Source organism: Camelus dromedarius, chromosome 16 (genome assembly GCF_036321535.1).
Source record: "Camelus dromedarius isolate mCamDro1 chromosome 16, mCamDro1.pat, whole genome shotgun sequence".
Taxonomy (NCBI): Eukaryota; Metazoa; Chordata; class Mammalia; order Artiodactyla; family Camelidae; genus Camelus; species Camelus dromedarius.
The window spans coordinates 53160779-53183843 of record NC_087451.1 but is presented as its reverse complement, the minus strand read 5'-3'; the positions used below and the strand labels follow the sequence as shown (position 1 = coordinate 53183843).

The following is a 23065-nucleotide window of genomic DNA, read 5'->3' as shown; positions in this document are numbered from 1 at the left end:
TAATTATTAACATGAAAATCTGTAAACTATTAACTAGAAAAGTCTAAACTATAGTCTATTAAGTAAAACAAGCAAGATATGAAAAATGTATGCATAGTATTATCCATTTTCAATGAAAAATATGTACAGGAAAACGTGAAACAAAATCAGTCGACAGTGATCGTCTCTAGACAAGGGGATGATGAGTGTTTTACTTTACTTTTTATGCTCATATGTACGTCTTGTTTTCTAAAATAAACATGATTTATTTGTACAATAAAATATTTCAAAAGTATCACCTATTTGATACCAGTCAACCCCCTGGACTCCCCTTCCTTGACTCTGCAGAGTTACAATTCTTCACTCCTAAGTCATACAGAACCAGAGCCAAGGACCTAATCTTTGAATTACTAGTCTAATACAAGCAAACACGCTCCACTTGATTCAGAATCACCTCTCAGATTCACTAGATACTTTATTTGCGAACAGCATGTTTTCATTGAAAGTTTACTGAATGTATGGACGTGTAACTTTGTCATGTGCTCAAACCTGGATCCAACCCTGGACCTCTCTAATCGCCTCTCATTCATAGTCTTCAAGGCTGTAATGACTTGTCACAGAAAGATCAAACACTTAGAACTGGCCTACCACAAATCCATGTATTCAAATTTAAATGGGTCCCATTAACTGCTTAATAATCTTTTATTCATTTCCTGATGTCCTACCAAATTGTCCACATTTGTTGTTCCAGACACAAACCCACAATTCCACCCAACTCTAGCTCTGATATTCATTAGGCCCATCTTCTAATTGTGCTAAAGTCTGATGGTAAGGTTTCCCTAAAACCTCAAGGTAAAATTACAATGAGGCTGAAACAAGGAAAAATCAAAATGTAACATTTGAAATCACCCATGTGTACAATGTCCCACTTTAAGGAAGCACTAGTAAACCGGTGGCTGGGGGATGTACTGACAGCTAAGTCCATAAAGGTTGAACTAGAAAGCACATATACCAATACATGTTATGATATGACCTATCTGTTACATATAGATAAAGCTAACCTAATTGAACAAATAGTACTGTATTGAGCATAAAGAATGCACATTATAAATGAAGATAGAGTCTGCAGGGAAGATAGAAAAGAGCAAGAATTTGGCTAGTTAGCTGTCTTTTGCACTGCTCAAGGAAAAAGTGATCTGGCCAGTACACACAAGCATTTCAATCTGCTTATGAATATCCTTGAGCAGCATCAGAAATCTGTGCATCTATGTAGCTAGCCTACTATGACATCACAGTCATTCACCAGGATTACGGTGATATCCACCTGACTGGTTTCACCATCTCTATTCTTGCTCCCCACCCTCCAATCCCTCCACACTAGAGCCAGAGCTTTCAGATAGTTGTGTCAAACTCTGCTTAAAACCGTGTAAGAACTTCCCACTGTCCTTAGAATAAAGCTCAAGCTTTTCTACATGACGTACGGTTTTTTTCTGTGATCCGGTACCTGCTTACTGCTCTCCATATCATGTCTTATCATACTCCTTGCCTCTCCTCACCCCACAATCCATCGAACTCTAGCCAGTTTCATTTGGTCCCATGTACTGACTATGCGCTCATCGTCAAACTATCATTATGCCTTGCCTATCACCCCAATCTGACTATAAGCACTGTGAACCTAGGGACAGTTTTGATCTTTTTCACTACAGTAGCCCCACTAAGTAAATTTTTAATTGATATTTATAAATAAATATTAGTTGATTCTAAGACTTGCCCTTCTCCCCATATACTAACATCTGTGAAACTGACATATACCATAACAATCGATGGCATGTCATTGTTTAATCTGCAGCATTTTCTTAGCGATATATAAATCAGATTTGTCTTACAACTGATGGCTTATTGGATTCAATGAAGGATGATATCATTATTAAGATCATTTGATTACCTTCCTTTGCTGTAATTTCCTGCCCCTGACAATCTTGTGATTATAATCTAGCTTCTAATATAAATTTTTTCTAGGCAAAGGATATTCTGACCAAAGAACCTAAGAGTTCTGAACCACTTGTCACTCAGCCTTTTCACTGTAAATTAGCAATTTTATTTACATATCATTAAGACTACTTAGCACAGATCAATCCCTCTGATCCTGATCTGCCTGAGTACACTGACAAATTCTGGAAGCTGAGAACCAGACTGTGGGATGGTGTTTTTTGCCCTCATGATGTTCTGTGTATCCCTCCATTTTATTACTTGCTACATTAAATTTATATCTGAATAACTAAGTATGTATTTCTGGCATCAGACTGCCTTGGAAAAGTTATTTACTCTCTGAGCCTCACCTGAAAAATGAAGATTATAATAATAGGTTACTGTGATAAGTTAAAATTTTGAGGAAAGTGCTTAGAACAGTATCTGGTACATAAACAGGTCTTAATTCATCCTGTGTCCCTAGGCACTTAGCACTGTGTCCGGTACAAGGAGAATCAGCAGTTATTCTACACTGAACTCCCTCCATGAGCACACCATGCTAGGAAACCCTGCCTGAGGGCAGGTCAGCTTCCCTAGATAAGCTCTGCCTCCCTTCTCTTTAACTGCAAAGAGACAGTCCAGTCAGTATCAGTTCCTACAGTGGCCTTAATCCCCACCAAAAGATACTCTAAGCGTGATCTTACCTAGCCTTAAAAGAGCTAGCTCTTTTCTTCTTTAAAGCTAATCCTCCTCCTTAGACCTTCTCAGGTACTACTGTCATCCTTATTTAATACCAAGGAGCCAGAGACCTACAGAGATCGCATAAGGGCACACTGCTGGTGAGTGGCAGAGCCAGGTTTGTCCAACTCCACCATCCAGCTGTTTTCCCAGCTTGAGTATTACAAACAATATTAAAAGGCAGATGACAAACCAGGGGAAAATATTTTAATATTAGTGTTAAACGTGGTCTAGTATATATAAAATATACAAAGAGCTATTATATAAAGAACTATCATAAACAATAAGAAAAAGTCAAACACTGCAATGGAAAGAATAATACAGAAAAAGCACAAGCAATTCAAAAAATATACTGATAACCAATGAGCCTATGAAAAAAATTCAGTCTTAGCAATTAAGTGCAAATTAATACAATAAGAAACCATTTTCCACCTATGAAATCAACAATGATTTTATTTAGCATTGGAAAGGGTTGGAAAAATGGGTATTTTCATGCACAGCTGGTAAGAGTGTATGTAGATAGCTATTTTGCAATACACACCACCAAGTCTGGATGTGTTAGCCATGAAGTTGTTTATTATAGTATTATTTATAATAGTAGAACAATTGGAAGTAGAAATAACCTAAATGTCTAATCGGGAACTGGCTAAATAAAATGGAGATTACATCCTTTACTTTAGAGGATTACTGGAAGGTTATATTGATTAAATGAGATAATGTAAAGACCTGGCATATATGTGCATAATAAATGATGGCTACTACTATAGCAAATTTATAAGAAGGAATATTACACAACCATTAAAATGATACTGCTGTTAATGACACAATACAGTAAAATAAAAAGGTTATAATAGAGTGTAAAGATCCAGTTTTTGTTTTATTACTATATATCTGAGCACAAATACTTATGCATGTTATTTATCTATATGTGTATTAAGAAACAAAGGTATTTTTAAATGCATGTCTAAATGTTAACAGTAGTGATCTCTCAGTGATAAGATTATAGATCATTTCAATTTTCATATTTTCTAATACACTTTAATAAGTCTGTCTACTCTTTTAATGAAAAGAATAAAAATTTAAGTGAATTTAGATGGCTGTATTCCTTTAGAAGAAATGGGAAATGTTTAGCTTACCTATCTGGTCAAAGAAGAATACTCAACATAAAATTTTATTCAACGAATACGTTAATCATGGAATACACACTTTGGTTTCCTATTATGGACATTTAAGGGTCTGAAGAAACAAAGGACAAAGGGGAAGGAAGAAAGAGAAAGAAATGCAGGAGAAGGAGAGAGGGAGGATGGGAGAGAAAGAGGCACAGGGAGACATGCAGAGAAGAGGAGGTGAGAGCAGAGACAGAGGCTTCAGTGGCTGGAGGTTCCTTCCAATCCTGTGACAAACATTTACTGGGTATCTACTATGTGCCAAGCACTGTGTGTAAATGTGACATAACTCCTGTCTTCAAAAAAACTTATTTTCTGCCTAGTTCCATAGGTTCCTGCTGAATTAACAAAAAACTGCAATCTTAGAAGTGACTCAGAACTCAGAGCCTATCCAAGAGCCACCAGATTATAAGAGGAGAACTTGTTAAACACTCTGATATATCCTGCTATTCATTTAGGCTTCAAAGTTATTATTACCTCCTGAGATGTAATTTATTTGAACTCCTCTCATGACTCTTCCTTGATCTTAACCCTTAAAATCTAAGGTGCTCTTTTCTGCCATCAGGCAGGCATTTTCCTTTGGATTTCAATAGAGAAATGGGAATTGCAGAGCTCCAGCCATGGCAGAATGTCTCACCACTAGCTAAGCAGGCCAAACAAGATAACTGCTTGCGGCACTTTCTAGCTCTGCTGCTCTGCAGACTAATAGTACCTGGAATCCTGTGACTAGATTTTATTTAGAAACTTTTAAAATGTTTCATACTGTTCAATTTGTGCAAAGACAGCTAATTCCAGAGCATCAAGTTGGATTGAGATACGATGCTCCAGTGTTCACAGGGGCTGTTACTCTAACCAGCTTCTTGGAGGCTGGCTGATTGAATGCTTCCAAGACTCAAATCTGTGCTATGAAACATATATGCCTGAAAACACAAAGCAGTTAAAATATTATTTAACCTCTTTTAATGGATGTGTTTGTGAAAAGTAGTGACTTTTGATAAATCTAACCCAATCAAATTTTAAGAATACTGAGAGAGTACTCTATTAAAAGCAGTCAATATCCTCCATTTTTTTTTAAAGGTCCAGAAAGAACCCTTTCCTTAGAAAACTAACATATGCACACACACAAAACAAGTTTCATACAATCTCAGGAGATCCTGTGCCCCAAATAAAGAGTCCATTGCTTTGAACTAACCCACAGTTAAAAGGCACTAACAATTCTTTTTCAAATAGTTATGAAAGCCTAATATTTCAGTACTATAAATCCATATTTTTATATACTAGGTTTATTTAAAGTGGAATTTGCACTTAGAATGCAGATTTGTGGTTTAGATTTTTAAATAAACAGACTCACAGGTGATCATCAACAAGTACTTGAGACATATTCGTACCTTTCCCAAGAAATTCTTACCAGTGTGTGTTTTCATGTGCTCGTCGAAGTACTGCTTCATGTTGAAATCCTTGCCACACCACTGGCACATGAACTGTTTGTGCCCAATGTGGATGCTCATGTGGGAGCGCAGCTGGTACTTGTACTGAAACCTCTCGTCACAATTCTGCATTGGACACAGTGGAGACTTTTGAATGCCAAGCACAGCAGCTTCACTTGCGCCCACCCTACACAGTCTGAGATTAGGTTTACTTTTCACACTCAAAACAGAACTTGCTTGTGTCACTATTTGGTTCTGGTATATTTCTGCAGCTGAGTTATTAGTAAAAGGGAAAATTTCTCAAATAATTTTCACTGAAGTATATCCAACTTCTCTGAATTACTGAGAAAAGTAAAATAACTCACCATGTGTTAGTCCCAAGTTTAACCTAACCCAAGAGAGTTAACACTGTGTTAAAAATGACCACTCTCTACCTGGCAGTGAGATGACACACAGTGCTCAGAGCACGTATCTGACGGCCTGTGGAAACACAGCCTTGTGCCTTGCACTAGCACACCTCCCTCACTGCTCACCACAAATACGCATGCCAGCCCCCACGCCTGGGCCTAGCAGGCGGCGCACACCTTACCTCGCATCTGAAGGGCTTCTCTCCGGAATGCTGCAAGGAGTGCACCTTGAGTGACATACTGCGTTTGAATGACTTTCCACAGGTTTCACATGTAAATGGCATGTCTTTCGTGTGTGCTGCAACACAGAATGCACTTACGCTCAAAATCAGTCCACCAAAAGGCTCAAACTGGAAGAGAGATACATCCTACTGTAAAAGTGGTCAGGCCATCTTAATTTACTACGCTCTAACACTCTAACGTGTGAGGCTTTAATAGCAACGTTCTGAAGGAAAAAATAAATAACAATGTTAAAAAGAAACCTAGGTGTGGAAGACTCCACCATCCAATCTGGTGATGCTTACTGAAGACATGTTGTATTTAGTTTCAACAAGTCAAAACCAATTAAAGTAAGGCAGTTCCTCATATCCTGCCCAATACAAAGCATAAAACGCACCAGAAAACAAGGGAAAATTATAGGTGTGAGAGAAAAGCAACAGAAAAACTTACCAACCATGTGTTTCCGCACATGAGCCATGGTATAGAATTTCTTCTCACAAATTTCACAGGAAAATTTCTTTTCTGCATATCCATGGACAATCTTGATATGTTCATGAAGGGACCAGAGTTTCTTGAATGATTTATTACAGGAAACACACTGAGCAGGATAAATAAAAATAATCTTTATTTACGGGGCCTGCCAGTATAAAATGGGTGTGCTTTAGATTAGTGGCACAGGCCAGAATCCAGACTAATAATTATTCCGCCATGAAGTCCAGATTACAACACCAACATCCTTATGTTCTATTTTCCAAGACAAATTTTTTAGAGACACTTTGGGAGCATGGAAACACACAAATAGTAAGACAAAAAGGAAAGTTCCACTAATATCAAAGAACTGACTCCTTCTTATGAAATTAATATTGTATCTTTGAAAAGAACTTTCAAGTTTTTAATATATGATTACCAAGAGCAGCTGTTTCCTACACATGGGTCACTACGCAGTTAACAGGTGTTTACCAGAAAGTACAAACTAATTTTAAATTAGCGTAAATAAAAACATGATAAAACAAAACATACGTTAATGGTTATAGATCTATAGAAGTAAAACAATGCTTTTGTACCTTAAAGAATGCATTTGGAGCCTTCGTTAATATAAATTATTAAGATTTTATTATATTCCCTCCAATCTAATTTTCTCTATTAAACATTTCCCTCTGGCAGAATTTAATACAACCCCTCAATGCTGGTATCCCCCTCCCTTTTCCCTGAGAGCCCAGCTCCAGGTGCCTTGTACGTGCATCTGCAGCAGACACGGGCAGACCCGCCTAGCTCCACGGATCATGACTAGCCCAGAGTGTTGTAACATGTATCAAAGTAAAATACTTCTGGTTAAAAACACCACCAGGAAGTTCTAGGTAACCATCAGACTCTAGGATAGTTAAGGGAACTTGTTTTCATTGTAAATAAAGACCTCTGAAAACCTTTATTTGTCACTTTAGGAAATAAGGACTCTGAGAAGAGTCTCAAAGATAAGCCTCTGGTTGGATATTGCTTGAGAAAAGGACAGACAATCCTATAAGCCATTTTGCAGGGTCCAGTTTTAATTTTTACTTGTTACTAGGTCATGAGGATTAGGAATACAGAGAGTTAAAACAAAACCTAAATACAAGTTTAAATGTATTATTGTGAGGAATAGTGAAGAAAGTCACAGAAAAAGGATTTATTAAATGTTTTCTTTCTTGTACTTAATAATGCAAGTTTAAGTTTTAAAAACTATAAACGTCAAGATCAGTATACACCTTTTCAGCAATGAATGTTACAGAACCAAGTTTGGGCCCTAGGGTGCAGCACAGCACCACCTCCCCTTGGCCTGACTCCTAACCAAGCCGCGGCGCCGGCAGCACTGGAGGGTAGAGGCCAGGATTCAATCTTCTTTTATTTACCAAGCATGTCAGAGATCAAGTCACAACTGACAATCAAACAGCAGTGAATTCTTAGCAAATGTAATTTATATTTTTAAAAAATCTCTAAAGTAAAGCAATGATCTCAGGTGTTGATTAAAAGCAAGAAGGAAAAGTGAAAAATAAGGAGCACTCTAACTTAGGAGTACTGCAAGAAACACATCAAAACAAAACAACTTCATCTTTTGAAGGAAGTTTACATTAAATATGGTACAGAATATTTATATTTTATGTATCTTTTGGAGACATTAACAGACTTACCTTTTATGAATATTAATATGCATTCATATGTGTAAATCAATATAGCTCAACATAATACAATTCACTCAACATAATATCATTAGCAAACCTCTTAACCTATCACAGCATGGCATAGTCGTTTCAAGGCACCAGCCTTGTTTGGAGACCAGGTTTTGTGACCTTAACAATATTGCACCGTAGCATTACAGAACCCTACTGCCAGGTGGGCCACATTTTCCACCAGCTTAGCCTCTGGTTAAAGTTTGCATATTCCCATGGGCTCAGCCTCTTGACAAATTTATGGTGTCATCTCTCCACTGGTAAAAGCAAACTCCCTCCTGGAGATCTTCCATTTCCACCAGTCTGAGTCATTAAAGTTTTTGTCCCCATCAACTGCACTAGACTCTGGCATCCTTTTAAACCTTAGAAAAGGACCTCTCTCTACAACTGACTTCACTTGGTATCTCCCACCTTGACAAAGAAGATGCCAGAATGAATTATTTTACAGTTCTTACAAGAGTAAATATCAGTGCAAAGTCGGTGTTGACTTTACCTCCTGGTCAATCACCTACAACAGATCCCCCTTCCAATATACCTGGGTCCCACTAGTCCAGCGTCAGTTAAATTCAGTGCTTTTGAAAGAAATGTTAAGCCTGGGTTTTGAAAAGACCAAAGTAGGGGCTTTTAAAAAGATAAATTGGTGAAAACTGTCCCTTCAGCCTCTATTGTATTTATTCTCTTGGGCAGATACCAGGTGAGTCTGAAAGGCCAGGTTCTATCCTGGAAAGTGTGCCCTCTTGGTGATGAAACCTACCTGAATATTTTTTTCACAGTCTGTTTGCTGGTGAAGGGACAGCTCACTTTCCAGGACAAACTTCTTGCCACACTTATCACAAATCTGCATGCGCCTATGAGTAACGTTCATGTGCTTCTCCAGGTACCAGCGAGTATTAAACACCCTGGGGCACTTCTCACAGGTCAGAGTCTCTTTCTCTTCACACTTAGCTTTCTGGACTGGTGCTCTGGGCTCCTTTGTGGCCCGCTTCTTACGCTTAGGTGGCTCTACACTCTTCCTACGACCTCTCGTAGTTCTGGGAGTGGGGGAGGTGGCAGCTGCGGCAACAGAGGCAGCTCTCCTGGTTCTCCTTTGTGTAACGCTGACCTTCTCCACTATCTTCTCCTTTTTCTTCTGCCTTTCGTTCTCGCCATAGTCATTGCTGTCATCAGTGGCCTCTTCCTCACTCTCTTCCTCTTCCTCCTCACTGCTTGTCTTAAGAACAGGAGTCTCTTTGGACTGAGAAGAGACACCCTTTTCCCCTTTAGATACATTTAATGTTTGATTATTAAGGTTTACCTCCACTATGATCTGCTCCCTTTTGTAAGAGACTTCCTCTTCCTCCTCCTCCTCTGTGTCATCAGAATTCTCCCGGTCTTCTTTAACAGCATGCACGTCAGACACTGCTCTTGTCTCCCTGAAAAATGGCTGTTCCTCTGTTTCGTGGAGATGCGGTTTGCTCATCTTGGTGTCCACTAACACAGAATAAGGACTTCCTGATTCCCTTTTGTACACTTTGGTGGACAGGTCGAGTTCTTGGTTGGCACCATGATAAAAGGTAGATGGCACTTGACCACGACGGCTGTCTTCTTGTGCCATCCCTGCTACATGCACAGCACAGTTTTCAACCAGCTCCTGACAAGAACTGGCTGTGTGGCTTATGGGTAAGTGGCCCAATTTATTAAGCAGTTCAGACTACAGAGAAATAGCTTTAAAACAGGGTAATTATTAAGACTCAAATCTTTTCCCATCCACAAAGAATCACTCAAATGAAAAAAAGGTATTCCTGGAACCTGTGTGCAATTCTTCCAGTGTTGCAGCACCAAAGCATAAGTCAAAAGGTTTGGTATTGTGGCAAGAGCAGAGCACTAGTGATTTTTCTTTTGAAGAGAGCTGCAAGTGACTTGTAGCATCTTATCTGCAAAGAAAAAGCAAAGAGAAAAAAGATCAGATACCACTTATTTCCTTCTTACAGCATGCATTTACATCACACAACAAATATATCTTAAAGTGATTAAACTCTTCATATACACAATTCTTTATTCTGCTTACATGGTTCAGTGTGGGCCATCATTTTACTGAGTTACATGAACTCAACAAACATTTTGTTAGAATGTAAATTTTAAGAAATCAGGAGTCATTATCTATCCAGTTCACCAAGATATCCACAGAGTTTAGCACAGTGACTACTGGCACTTAGGTGTTCAGTATGTATTTGATGACTAAGTGAATATCTGCTACTGTGTAGCATTCATTATCCCAGATGTACTGATATGGCAGAATATACGGTCTGTGTCCACAAGGAGTTTACAGTCTAGTTACACAATATGTGCCGTCCATGAAACACACAAGAACATCATGGTGGCTGGCTTTCTTTTCAACATCAGTCACCACCATCCGCCACAGTGAGAGCTCACAGAATAAAGCTGGTAGTGGGCTAGGCACTGTGGACCAGGAAAATAAAGCAGCTAACTGACATAACAATAGAAGAGAGAGAAATGTCCCTGGCCTTAAATGATTTATAATCTAGGCATAGATATTATTGTTTTTAGGTTTACTAGAGCAATTCCAAAGTTGCTAAGTATTTTAAAATTCATTCCACGCACAGCTCTATAGATCAACTCAATAACCAGATGATTTTTCATGTGTCAGTTGCACAGAAATCTAAATTCTAAGAAACAGTAACCATAGGGTTGATATGGTTCCAAGAAAAATAAAACCATTCATTAAAAAAAAGATTAGAAGGGTACATAATTTGCTTTGTGACATACCTCACATTGCTGCTTAGCCAACCACCTAACCTCTGAGTCATATGCATATTACTGCAAGCGCATACCCTGCCTAATTGACAAAAGGAAGGAAACCAGTATTTACTGGATACCTGCTATGTGCATAGGCACTGTTAACATGCTTATTATTTATTATTTCTATCTTAACACCCACCACAAAACCTAGGGGTTGATTTTTAAACTTATTTTTAATTTTTTTTATCAAAGTAATCACTTAAAAAAAAGCACATATAGTTTTACAGATCAAATATACTGCAAGCTTTATAACCAAACAGCCATTTTCTGCCTGCTCCATTCATCTGAGTCCCATACCTGAGACCAGTGTTCATTTCAGCTGCTCCACCTCCCTTTCCCCTTGTATTTACGTCCATATTTCTAAACAAGGTGATTCTATTTCTATTTCTTGACTTTTTTTTTCAATTTTAGACATTACCACTTGTCTCCCACTATAGTTTTCTTACCTTACTGCTCCCAACTCTCCTTTCATCCTTCCAATATAGTTGTTTCACAACTTTTTTGGTAAAATCAGTATTTATTGCTTACACTATCATGATTATAATAAATATGTAATTCACAACTATTTATATCATTCCTTTTATTATCTCTCATCCATTTTCTCTCCTTATGGATTTTATCTTAAAAAAATTATTTTAGGAGGACGGTACAGTTCAGTGGTAGAGTGCATACCTAGCATGCAACCCCCACAACCTCCATTAAATAAATAAATAAACAAATAAATAAATAAACCTAATTACAGCCCCCCCAAATTTTAAAAATAAAAATTAAAAAATTATTTTACTTTCATTTTAGAATTTCAGAAAGGAGTAGTGATAAATGCTACCATGTTTTACTTGACATCTGAATAGATCTATTTATACTTTTTGTATTTACAAAAGAGGAAATTATGCCTCTGAGAGGTTAAATAATTTGTCTAAGATCACATATCTAAGATTAAATGACAGAAGCAAGGTTTGACCTCAGACCTGCCTGACTCGAAAGCCGAAAGTCTATTTTACTATGACAAATGACATTCTAAGATAATTTAAACTCAATTATTCCTGTAACCACATACCTTTTTGCATCAGTTTCATACCTTGTATTTTAAGTAGGAAAATCATAGTGGCTTTATTTTGTATTGCCCAAACATATGGCCCATGGAAATAAATAACGTAAACTACAAGTACTGTAAATAAACTTACCCACATTAATTATCTCAAATTAAGCAAGGGAGGAAGGACAGTAAAATTCAGTTAACCAGCAAAAACTAGGAGTAAAACAAAAATCACGAAGACGAAGGAAAATAAATGAAGGGAAATCCTCTGTGGTAGTCATTAATGCATTCTTCCCAAATGCCCCTGGCCCTCTGCCTTCTGGGCATGTGACAGGACTGCACTTTCTGACCCTGTCCCCTCCCCTGTAGTTGGGTGGGGCTGTGTAACTACTTCCAGCCCCTACAGCAGAAGTAGAAGTGACACATGGAAAAGCAGTATGAGACCCTCCAGCCCTCTTTTCCTTCCGTGACAGGGACCAGCAATCCTCGGGGTGATGACTGCTCCCACTGCTATCAACCTGGGTGCCTGAGCAACAAAATGACCTATAGGACATGCATAGAGTGTGGATTTTTTTTTCAATTTTGTTTTTTTATGTAATCTGACGCAGAATGTGTTTTTAAAGCCACTGAGATCTTGCATTGTTTACTACTGCAGCATAACCTGGTCTATGCCAGCTGATACAGGTGGAATCCAGAAGTGTGGTGCTGCCTCTTCAAAAAACCTAACGTATATGGCAAAGGCTCAGGAGCTGGGTGGAAGGAGGCAAGGAAAAAGTTACTGGAGGCTAAAAGGATAGCAACTCATACTGTGCAGTGGTGAAACTACCACCTAATTATCTCAGAAGACAGCTAATATGCCACAAGAACTTACAGCTCTGGTGGGGAAACGGATTATTAAGAGAGTGTGTTGGTTACCGTTGGCTGTATTTGACAAATTATTACACGAGAAGGATGAAATCAGAAAAGAATCGATCAGTTTACAATCCGGAATAAAAGGAGTCCAGAAAGTCAGTGATCCGTAGAGTTAGAAAAAGCAAGCGTTTAACACAAAAAAGAAGATCTCTGAGCTACAAATGCTGATTAGAATTCAGTCTTGAGGCAAGATCAAGTCAAAGATTTGGTCTTCACAATCACTGATAAAACCTCCGAATTGATTAGAGAGGTGCTGAATAAAACAGCTTTTCTAAAAAGAGACTAAAGAGAGGTTCTCTCACCAAAGTAGTCTCTTTGTCTATTTTGCTACAAAGCATATTTCTCTGACGTCAAATAGTTCAAATATGATTAGTACACATGAAAATGATGTCAGCGTAACACAGAAGTCATGTTGGTTTGTACACCATCTCCCTGTTTGATGTGATCAGGAGAAAGCATCCCCACAGTTAAAGAGAAAGCCTGAGCAATCTATGAGGACATTAACAAAGCTAACCATCCCACTTCTGCACCCTCCTTTAACACAAGCTGTGGCTGGTCCAGCAACTTCTTGAACCACTGTGCTTTCTACTTTAGATCCAGTGAAGCTGAGGGTATGTTTCTCCTCCTGTGTTTCAAAAAGAAAAAAAGTTTTTGATTGCTGAAGCCTACACCATAGCACAGATCAAATTTTTTATTGTAATGAGACTAGTCTCTATTGTAAGTAAATGTCTTCAAGACCCCAAAACCTCAGAGGAGGAAACAACCAAGACACTGAGTCCGTAAAGCTTCAACTGATTGACACTGAGTGCATATGCCAGTAGACATGTAATACGCTACTGTTTTATTTTAATTAATTTTGTTCTTATTAGTGCACTGGTTACAGTGTTCCAGTTTTTGAGTGGTCTGCCCAATCCTATTTTTCCCTTAAGTCCTGTTTATTTTGGGGTACAACTCTGTAGAATTCAGGAAAGCATATATGGCATTATAGCAGAAATATCAGTACTCAAAATCAGGTCAAGGAAGAAGTAGGGGACCACTAAGGCAGGGACACGCAGCAAATCTATGAAGCATGGTTAGAAGAGAACTGTGAATGTAGCTAGGGCACACAGAACTGACTAGAAACAAAGAAATAAAAAGCCAACCAAGTTTTTGAGAGTTATACAGCCAAAAGAACCACCAGCCTGGGCTTAAGACTTATTAAAATGATCTTTGGGTTCTCAAGCATCTATGGCAGGAAGTGGGCTAAGAAAGCTGTTCATCCTCCTGAAAGGGAATCGTCCTACGGTGCATTTGGAACATAATAGGAAATAATAGGGAAAAAAAGAAAGAAGGAGGAGGTCCAAGAGGATTAGCTACAGAGCAAAAGAAAACAAAAACAAAAACAAAAACAAAAACAAAAACAAAAACAAAAACAAAAACAAAAACAAAAACAGACAAGTGAACTACCGCTAAAGAGCTAAGGACTCAAGTCGGGGTTTCTTCCACATCATTCCCCACCCCTGGAAAGACCATCTCAGTGACTGCTCAGAGGGACTGCAGAATTTGCTGCCGTCCACTAAATGCTCCTGTTCTTCCCCCTTTCAAAGGGGAGTATTTATTTTTTATCATTCTGTTGCTAGTCACCATTGTACATTGTATGTGAGCTCAACAAACTATCTGTCAATTTCCTTCATAGTTCTATGATCGAAAAGGGCATCATCTCCTTATGAACAGACCACTAGTCATCACGCCCTCACTCAGAGAACCTGGACTTCAAGCTTGATGCCATGACTGGTGAGGACCTTGGGGTTCCCTACTGTGGGGAGGAAGTGAGTGTATTTTGCCTGTGAGAGAGAGTAGACTGAGTATCTGATGATCAAAAGGATGGTGCTGTTTATCAATATTTTCAGTGGCCTCCCTGGCACACAGGCAGTGCTGTGTTTCCTTACCCTGCATAGCTACGTGGGACTAAAGGACTAGTTCTGGCCATCATGTTGTGAAATAAGCAATATGAGTCATTTCAGAGCTATTGTATTTAACTGCTAATGAGAGGCCCTCCGGACTTCTTTTCTCTCTGAGCCTGGTGACCAGTAGTGAACAAGAAGTGGCTTTTCCATCAGCCTGGATCACTGAGTGACATGAGTAAGGCTCCCCTGCAGATCTACCATGGCCACATAAGGAGAAAAAAATCTTTCACTGTTTCAAGCCACCTGGATTGGCTGCAGCATAACCCAACTAATGTACTTTTTATGAATATGCACGTGTATACATATTACACACACACACTGTCTCAGTTTTAAGCTAGACAGCGGCAGAGACAGTAGAATTACTAGGCAGAAAGTTAAGAAATCAGAAAGACAAAGGGCTCAATTCACAGGGGAATTCTCTACTTAATAAGTTAGAAAACAAGACTATTATTTCTTTAAAAATTAGAATTAAAGTGCTTTATTCTATTTTAAATGATGTGCACATATATGGATTCCAATATAAACTCACCACTATTAAAATCAGGAAAGCTCACCAAAACATCAATAAATCACACTGTCACAATAGGAGATGCAGTTTAATTGTTCACTTTGAAACACACATGGGCTTCCTGCCTACATTCTACTTTCTTCATTTAATTTTGGCACCTTTTCCCTTGTCTGAGTTTTCATGATAATCTTCCTTGAGTCTCTTTCCAGAAAACAAAATATCTCCTAAGGGTACAATAGAGTAACCTTTACAAAACCAAAACCACGTCAGGGAAATGAGCACCTTCCATGTTCCATTATCCAAGTCTTAATGTGTTTCCTTAGTTCTAATTTACTCATTACAGACCATCTTAACTTAGCTTTTCAGAAGACTCTCTAAGTGAATATACTGAGCTCTGAGAATGTGAAGGTAGACAGAAGCAGCAAATAAAAAATAACCCTCACCAGTCCCAAGGGAACAACCACAAAAAAGAAATAACCCTCACTGATATTTAAAGCTGCTTAAATTCATCTCTTTATGGTATTAAAATAACACAAGTTTCTACAACTCAATAAAAAAAGTTATAAAAAAAAACACAAGTTGATCTGTTCCTAAAGATCACTTCATAAAGTGGGTCATTCCTTAGTGTCTTGCTATAATTAATGTAAACTAAACTTGAGAAAAAATGTGGTGTGTATGTTAGGAAGCATACAAATTGAGAAGCAATCAGTCCTGGTAAGCTAAAAGCTTGACCAGCTACTGGGAACAAAGTACAATTTTAAGGAAAAGTTAGAAAATATGACAGCATATATACAGATAGTAAGGTACAGGTTCCAGAATGTGTTTTTTTTCAATGTGGACTACAAAATAAGTGCACACAGTCTTCAAGAGTGTTTATTTAGTTTTAAAAGGAAAACAATTACTTTTGTTCCCTGAAAAGTTTTAACACTCAATTTTGATAAATTCAACAGATTTTTTCCTATTAAAACATGTACCTATGCATCCTTCTTGTATGTTAAAAAGATTCTATTTGGCACCAATCTTTCCAAGTTGAAAGGGCAACCTTATAAGGCGTATCAATCTACTACCTCTGCTTACTCCACCTCCCTCAGGAACACAGCCCCCAACCTGTTTCCAAAGCTCAAACTACCCAAGCACTGCCAGACACTGGTTCTGCTGAATGGAGAAGTTTCCAAAGGGTACAACTACCTATGGGTATCAGGCCAAAACTAAAACCACCCAGAAATGGAAAGAAACAAGGAGGGAAAGATAAATGCCTATCAGCAAAGTTCTTCCCCCAAAAAGTGATCCACTAGGATGAATGGACAGGATGACACTTGGGTCTGTGATATCAAGAATCTGATACTTTGTATTCAAAGTACATGGCAGAAAGCTAAGTACTTCCTTCTCATTAGGAAAGTGTGTTAGTGACACATCTGCCAAATAATAACTAATCTATTTAATCAGTCTTTGGATGGCCAAGTAATTATTTAACAACTACTATATGCTTAATATGAGTGGGGGGGGGGGAGTAGAAATCTGAAAGTTTGAAAGAGAAACTGCATCCAGGTTGGGAAATCAGGAAAAGTTTTGTGAAGGATAATACATTTCCGGAAAACTTAAGGCAGGTTTTAGATTGGCAGAAATGAAGGCAGAAAGTCATTTCTAGTAAAGGAAAATTAGAATGGCATAATAGGGAGGTGTATTCCTGAATAAGAAACAATGTAAGTCGTTTAGTTTTGCTAGAATATAGGGCTATATATAGAATATAGAATATAGAATATAGACTATAGGGAGAGATGGCAAAAGAGGTGAATTACTGCTATATTGTGGCCAACCTCGAAGCCGGGGCTGAAAAGCCTGTAGTTAATATGGGTGACAAGATAAGAGCGTCAAAGGTTTTTAAAGAAGGAACTGATATGATTAGAGTTGTGTTGTAGGGGTCAAATTGTGTGCCAGAAAACAACTGTAGACTTATATTTAATCATATCTTTGAAACATAAATATAACATACATATATAAATTTACAATTAAGCAAGATAGAATAAGTTTAAAATAAGCAACACAGTTGAAGTAGAAAAAAGTAGTAGGAAAATAAGATAACATCAGGATAGGATAAAAACAAAATGAAAGGACAAACTATTTTATACTAAATCCTGTAGTTCTGACTACAATAACATTTTAAATATCCAAGTTATAATTCAAAAACCTTTTTTTAAATAAGAGTGTGTTCCTCGGGGTAGGGGACACAGCTCAGTGGTAAAGCGCATGCTTGGCGTGCGCATAAGATCCTGGGTTCAATTGCCAGTGCCTCTCTTAAGGGAAAAAAAAATGTGTTCTTTAATAATAACTTAATTTCCCTACCTAGTAATTAAAGTGAATTTAAGACTCATGTCCACACTAAAAGCTTTATTTTTTTCTTAATATAGTAGGTTCTACTTGCCTGAAATAAATGAAATCTCATAATGTCCTTTCTTTTCCTTAAAAATAATCTGTAAGAGTAGTCACTATGGGAAACAGTATGGAGATTCTCCAAAAAATTAAAAATAGAATTACATTTGATCTAGCAGTTCCACTCCTGGGTATTTATCCAAAGAAAATGGAAACACTAATTCAAAAAGATATATGTGCTTCTATGTTCATTGTAGCAGTATTTACCATAGCCAAGATATGGAAGCAACCTAAGGGCCTATCAATAGATGAATGGGTAAAGAAGATCCAGTGTGTACACACACACAGACACAGACACACACACACACACACAGGAATATTACTCCGCCATGAAAAAGAAAGAGATCTTGCCATTTGCGGGACAACGTGGATTCACCAAGGATATTATATATGCTAAATGAAATAAGTCAGATACAGAAAGACAGATACTGTATGATTTCACTTATACATGGAATCTAAAACACAAAACAAATGAACAAACAAAAAACAGAAACAGAGTCATAGTTACAGAGAACAAATAGGTGGTTGCCAGAGTGGAGGAGAATGAAGGGGAGGAAATAGGTTAAGGGAGATTAAGAGGTACAAACTACCAGTTACAAAATAGAGTCACGGGCATGAAATGTACAGTGTGGGGAATACAGTCAATAACTATGTCATATCTTTGTATGGTGACATATCATAACTAGATTTATCATGGTGATCATTTTGAAATGTATAGAAATATCGAATCACTATGCTGTGTACCAGGAACTAACATAGTGTTGCAGGTCTATTATACTCAAAAGCAAACGAACTCATAGAAAAAGAGCTCAGATTTGTGGTTACTAGAGGTGGGGAGTGGAGGGAGGAGGAATTAGATTAAATGTGGTCAAAAGGTAAAAACTTCTGGTTATAAGATAAATAAGTACTAGGGATGTAATGTACAACATGATTAATATAATTAACACTTTTGTATGTTTATGTTACATATAAAAGTTAAGAGTAAATCCTATGAGTTCTCATCACTATTTCTTTAATTTTGTAACTATGTAAGATGACAGTTGTTCACTAAACTTACTGTAATCATTTCATGATATATGTAAGTCATATCATTATTCTGTACACCTTAAACTTCCACAGCTCTGTATGTTAATCATATCTCAAAGAGTAAAAAACCTTTTAGTATTCAGTTGCCCCTCCCTATCCACTAGTTTTGCATCTGCAGATTCAACCAACTTCAGTTCAAAACTCTATTTTTTTCATTCCAGAAAGTTCCAAAAAGCAAAACTTGAATTTGCTGCACTCAGGCAACTATTTACATAGCATTTACCTTGTATATACCTAATACAAGTAATATAATGATTTTAAAGTATACATATGGGAGGATGTGCATAGGTTATATGCAAATACTATATCATTTTATATAAGGGAGAATCCTCGGATTTTGGTATCATGGGGGTCCCAGAATCAATCCCCATGGATACTACAAGATGAGTTTATGCTGTGGTGTATACTAGAGGTCCAAACTGCTATATTAAATTACGATTTTAATAAGTATAGTAAGAATCATTTAGACCCTCCAATCTTGCTCTTTTATATAAAATAAGCCATTATTATTATGGTAAAGAACGTGTGACTAAACAGGCTTAATGATGGGACTGATAAATAGGGTTCATTTTTAACCTAAATTTTGGTACTGTCAACCCTTAAATTTTACCAATCTATGCCTCAGTCTGCCAATCAGAAAAGTGGGAGCCAAGAAAACAAACTGCAAAACTGAAAAGCTTGATAAATTCTATTCTCCAATCTATAAAACACATATGGTAGTGATAATAATATGCATTTATATGATGCTTTATAGATTATATAAAGCAAATTTATTATACATTTGTTAAACATGAATCAAGTGCCTACTGTGTGTTAGACATTGTAGAAGCCACAGTTATCAATGTGTTCACAGGATCAGCAACATAAAGATGTCCTTCATTTCCAAAGGTGCTCACAAAATCGACCTCGGATGCACTAGAAAAGCTACCAACACCAACAAGTATAATAAGTCAACTTTGCAACAAAGAAAACTTTAAATGACATACCTCACTGGGCCATGTTTTAGGTAAACATCATAAAGTCTTCTCAGATGCCTCTATTTTATATAGTTGAAAAATATAACTAACTTTAATACAATTTCATCTAACAAAATTTACTATGTCAAGTAATTATTTTTAAGCAGTCCATTTAATCCATTATATGTAAGAAATAAAACTAAGAAATGCCCGTCACCTCCAATTTTCGACAAAGCTTTTGTAAAAATAAAATTTCATTGTAGCTTTTTACACATGCATTTAAATAAGCTGCCATTGTGTTTCCTCAATAATATGCAAGAGAAGCTAGTAGAAGAGGACAAAGGGAAGGTACTCCTCCTAGGTACTACCTAATTACCTTCAAGCAGCAACAGTTTCCACATTTCCATATAAGACAATAAAAACTAATGTGCGTTACTCATCACACAGTCAGCTTAAGCAAACTGAACTTTCACCAATAACCCCCTAAGGCCAAAGAAGAAATCAAACACTAAGTAGGCTATGCTGCAGGACCTGGGTGATCGCACTGTATTTTCAAGACATCTTTCCATTATTCAATTCAATTCACAAAGATCACCTACAGACAGGAAAATATATAATTTAAACAAAGGAGTCATTTTAAAAAGAAGTATAAGAGTCTTGTATTACTGTTATCTTTTCCATTAAACTCCGACAAAGTCCTGGATATATGAACACTTAAATAAAACTCAGTGCCCTTAACATTTGACTGTCCTTTATGATTGGATTACTGCATCCTCTTGATTCTTATTTTGTAGTTGGCTTTATTCCTTTGGTAACTATGTAAGTTTATAAAGCTAAAGCTCTAAAAAAAAAAAAGCTAAAGCTTTAAACTGTTCTTGGAAACAATGAACAGTACATATATGTAAATTTTAAAAATATGTGCAGTATATTGTGTATATGTATTTACATGCAATAAATTGTATATATGCAGTCAAATTGTAAAAATTCTACCTAATAAAATGGAAAAATGAAAAAAATGAGGTACAACTGTTTGCATTAACTATAAAAAGATATTTAAATATATTACTAAATAATATATACTATGTTATACATTATTAAACCCAAATATAAATTAAATAAAAGGTACAGGACAGTATAAAAAAATTCAGTGCCCTTAAAAACAATCAGAAGAGCATATGGACAAGATGATCTCAGAAAGCCTTGTCCAGCTTTGACCAAAGGTTGTTTTATGGTATGCAATTATCTAAGGCACTAGTCCATTTTCAAAATGGCTGTCAATGTGAGTACCTTGATCATTATTAAGTGATATCCTGCCTATTAGCTTTACTAAGAAAAATTAGAGACTTAAAAGGCCTTGTGAATCTTTCTTTTCTTAAACTCCTAAAGGTAACACCTTAAATTAGAACTGAGATATACTTAGCAGGTACAGATGTTCACATCGTGACTACCTATAATGTTAGCCGTTATTAGAGGCCTATATACATGTCAATTTGACTAGATCATTGTGAATCTGAATTAAAAACTCATTTAGAAAATGAAAGTAACTGAGAAACGCCCTCATTATATTCCTATATTTTACAAAAATAAAAATTCCAAGTATTTTAGCTGTGTGAACATCAGGAAATGTTGGAATTTAATTTATATATTTGACTTACCAAGAGACAAAGGACTGTTACTCTTTTCTCACTAAAAAATTCTGACGCTTCAAAACTTAACACTTAGAGAAAAAGTTTAACTGAACTGGTCTTAAACCAAGTATAAACAAATAATCTAAAACAAAAATATTTGAAACCAGATGGGAAGGTTTACCCAAACCATGACATACCCAAACATGTCCAATGGAAAAAGACAAACTGCTAACATACAACCTGTCTTTTCGTTCCCCTAAGTCTATATGTTCCTCTCCTTAGCAGTAACTGTAACTCTTAAATTTTAAAGAATCTTTGGAAAACTACAAATCCTCTCTCCCCCAAAAATGAACACACAAAATTTTACATGCAATTTCAAGGAGTTTGCCCATTTCTGGAAACCCATCCATGCATCCCACAGGGACCCCAAAGCCCCAGTCTAAGAACTCCTGCCATATAGCAGATTTTACTTTTCTGTATTCGTAATATACACTTAGGTTAGGATTGTAAATTAAAATTTTTTCTACCTCCTTTGCTCTTCTTCCTACCCCTTTTCCTCCCAATCCCTCTAACATATCTATGGTCATGAATGAATTCACAGTTGAATGAAAAAACAGTGTTGAGTAACATCATTAAATGTAGAATAAAAGATCCAAGTGGGAACCCCAATATGCTACTTAACCAGATGTATGACCTCGGACAAGTCAATTAATCTCATTTGATCCCAATGTGTTTCCCTGTAAAACCAGAATAACAGTACCCTCGGCTATTTAATCTGATAACAGAGGCAAAGTTCCCAGCACACAGGGGGCTTTCAGTGCTGGCTCCTTTCTTCTTCCTATTTGAGAGGAAGAATCCCTAAAGAATTTACAGATTACGGATAGCAGAGCAGAGATTTATGTAATTTTAGAGTTTGTTGCATGTATTTTTTCTAGTGAATATGATGTAGTGAAGATGAAACAAAGGAAAAGATGGGGAAGGGAAAGTTTTTTGTTTTTTTTTTTTGATTACCAAAATAAAATCCACTTTATTCCTTCCCTCAAAAATAAGTTCTTCAAAAGATTACACATTGCACTTGAGGTGCTTATACTTAGACTGATAGAGCCATTTTGGTGACTACATCCTTCTCATAAGCTGTGCTAATATCAGGGTTTCAGCAATGGTGACCATGGACCTAGATGGACAATATTATGTGTTACTAGTTGCTGTATCACCATGGGGAAAGTTTAAAAAATGAAACAGGCTACAAGCTACTAAAGTAAGAATATAAATTGAACTTTATCAAAATAAAAAACTTTTGTGTGTCAAAGGACACTATCTGGAAAGTAAAGAGATAACCCACAGAATGGGGAAAAAATATTTGCAAATCATAGATCCAATAAAGGTCTAGTATTCAGAATATATAAAGAACTCTTACAACTCAACAATAAAAAGATAACCTAATTTTTAAATGGGCAAAGCACTTGAATAAACATTTCTCCAAAGAAGATACACAAATGGCCAATATGTACAGAAAAATATGCTCGATATCTTTAGCCATTTGAAAAAAGCAAATCAAAACCACAGTATGATACCACTTCACATCTACTAGGATGGTTATAATAAAAACTGGAAAGAAGCAAATGTTTGCCAGGATGTGGAGACATTGGAAGCTTC

General features: G+C 36.8%; 1 protein-coding gene across 3 annotated transcripts in view; it reads right to left on the bottom strand.

Annotated features, from left to right (window-relative positions):
- The window catches only part of ZNF652 (zinc finger protein 652), a 57182-nt gene that overhangs the window by 11013 nt on the left and 23104 nt on the right, over positions 1-23065 (bottom strand). For all 3 annotated transcript variants that reach the window (XR_010384651.1, XM_031469657.2, XM_031469656.2), the window contains 4 exons: positions 8863-10021; positions 6355-6502; positions 5868-5983; positions 5260-5404 (listed from right to left, as the gene is read on the bottom strand). Coding sequence is in view for 2 of the 3 variants with exons in the window: in XM_031469657.2 (XP_031325517.1) it covers positions 5260-5404; positions 5868-5983; positions 6355-6502; positions 8863-9702 (1249 nt within the window). In the remaining variant the exon portion in view is untranslated. The remainder of the gene's footprint in view (positions 1-5259; positions 5405-5867; positions 5984-6354; positions 6503-8862; positions 10022-23065) is intronic.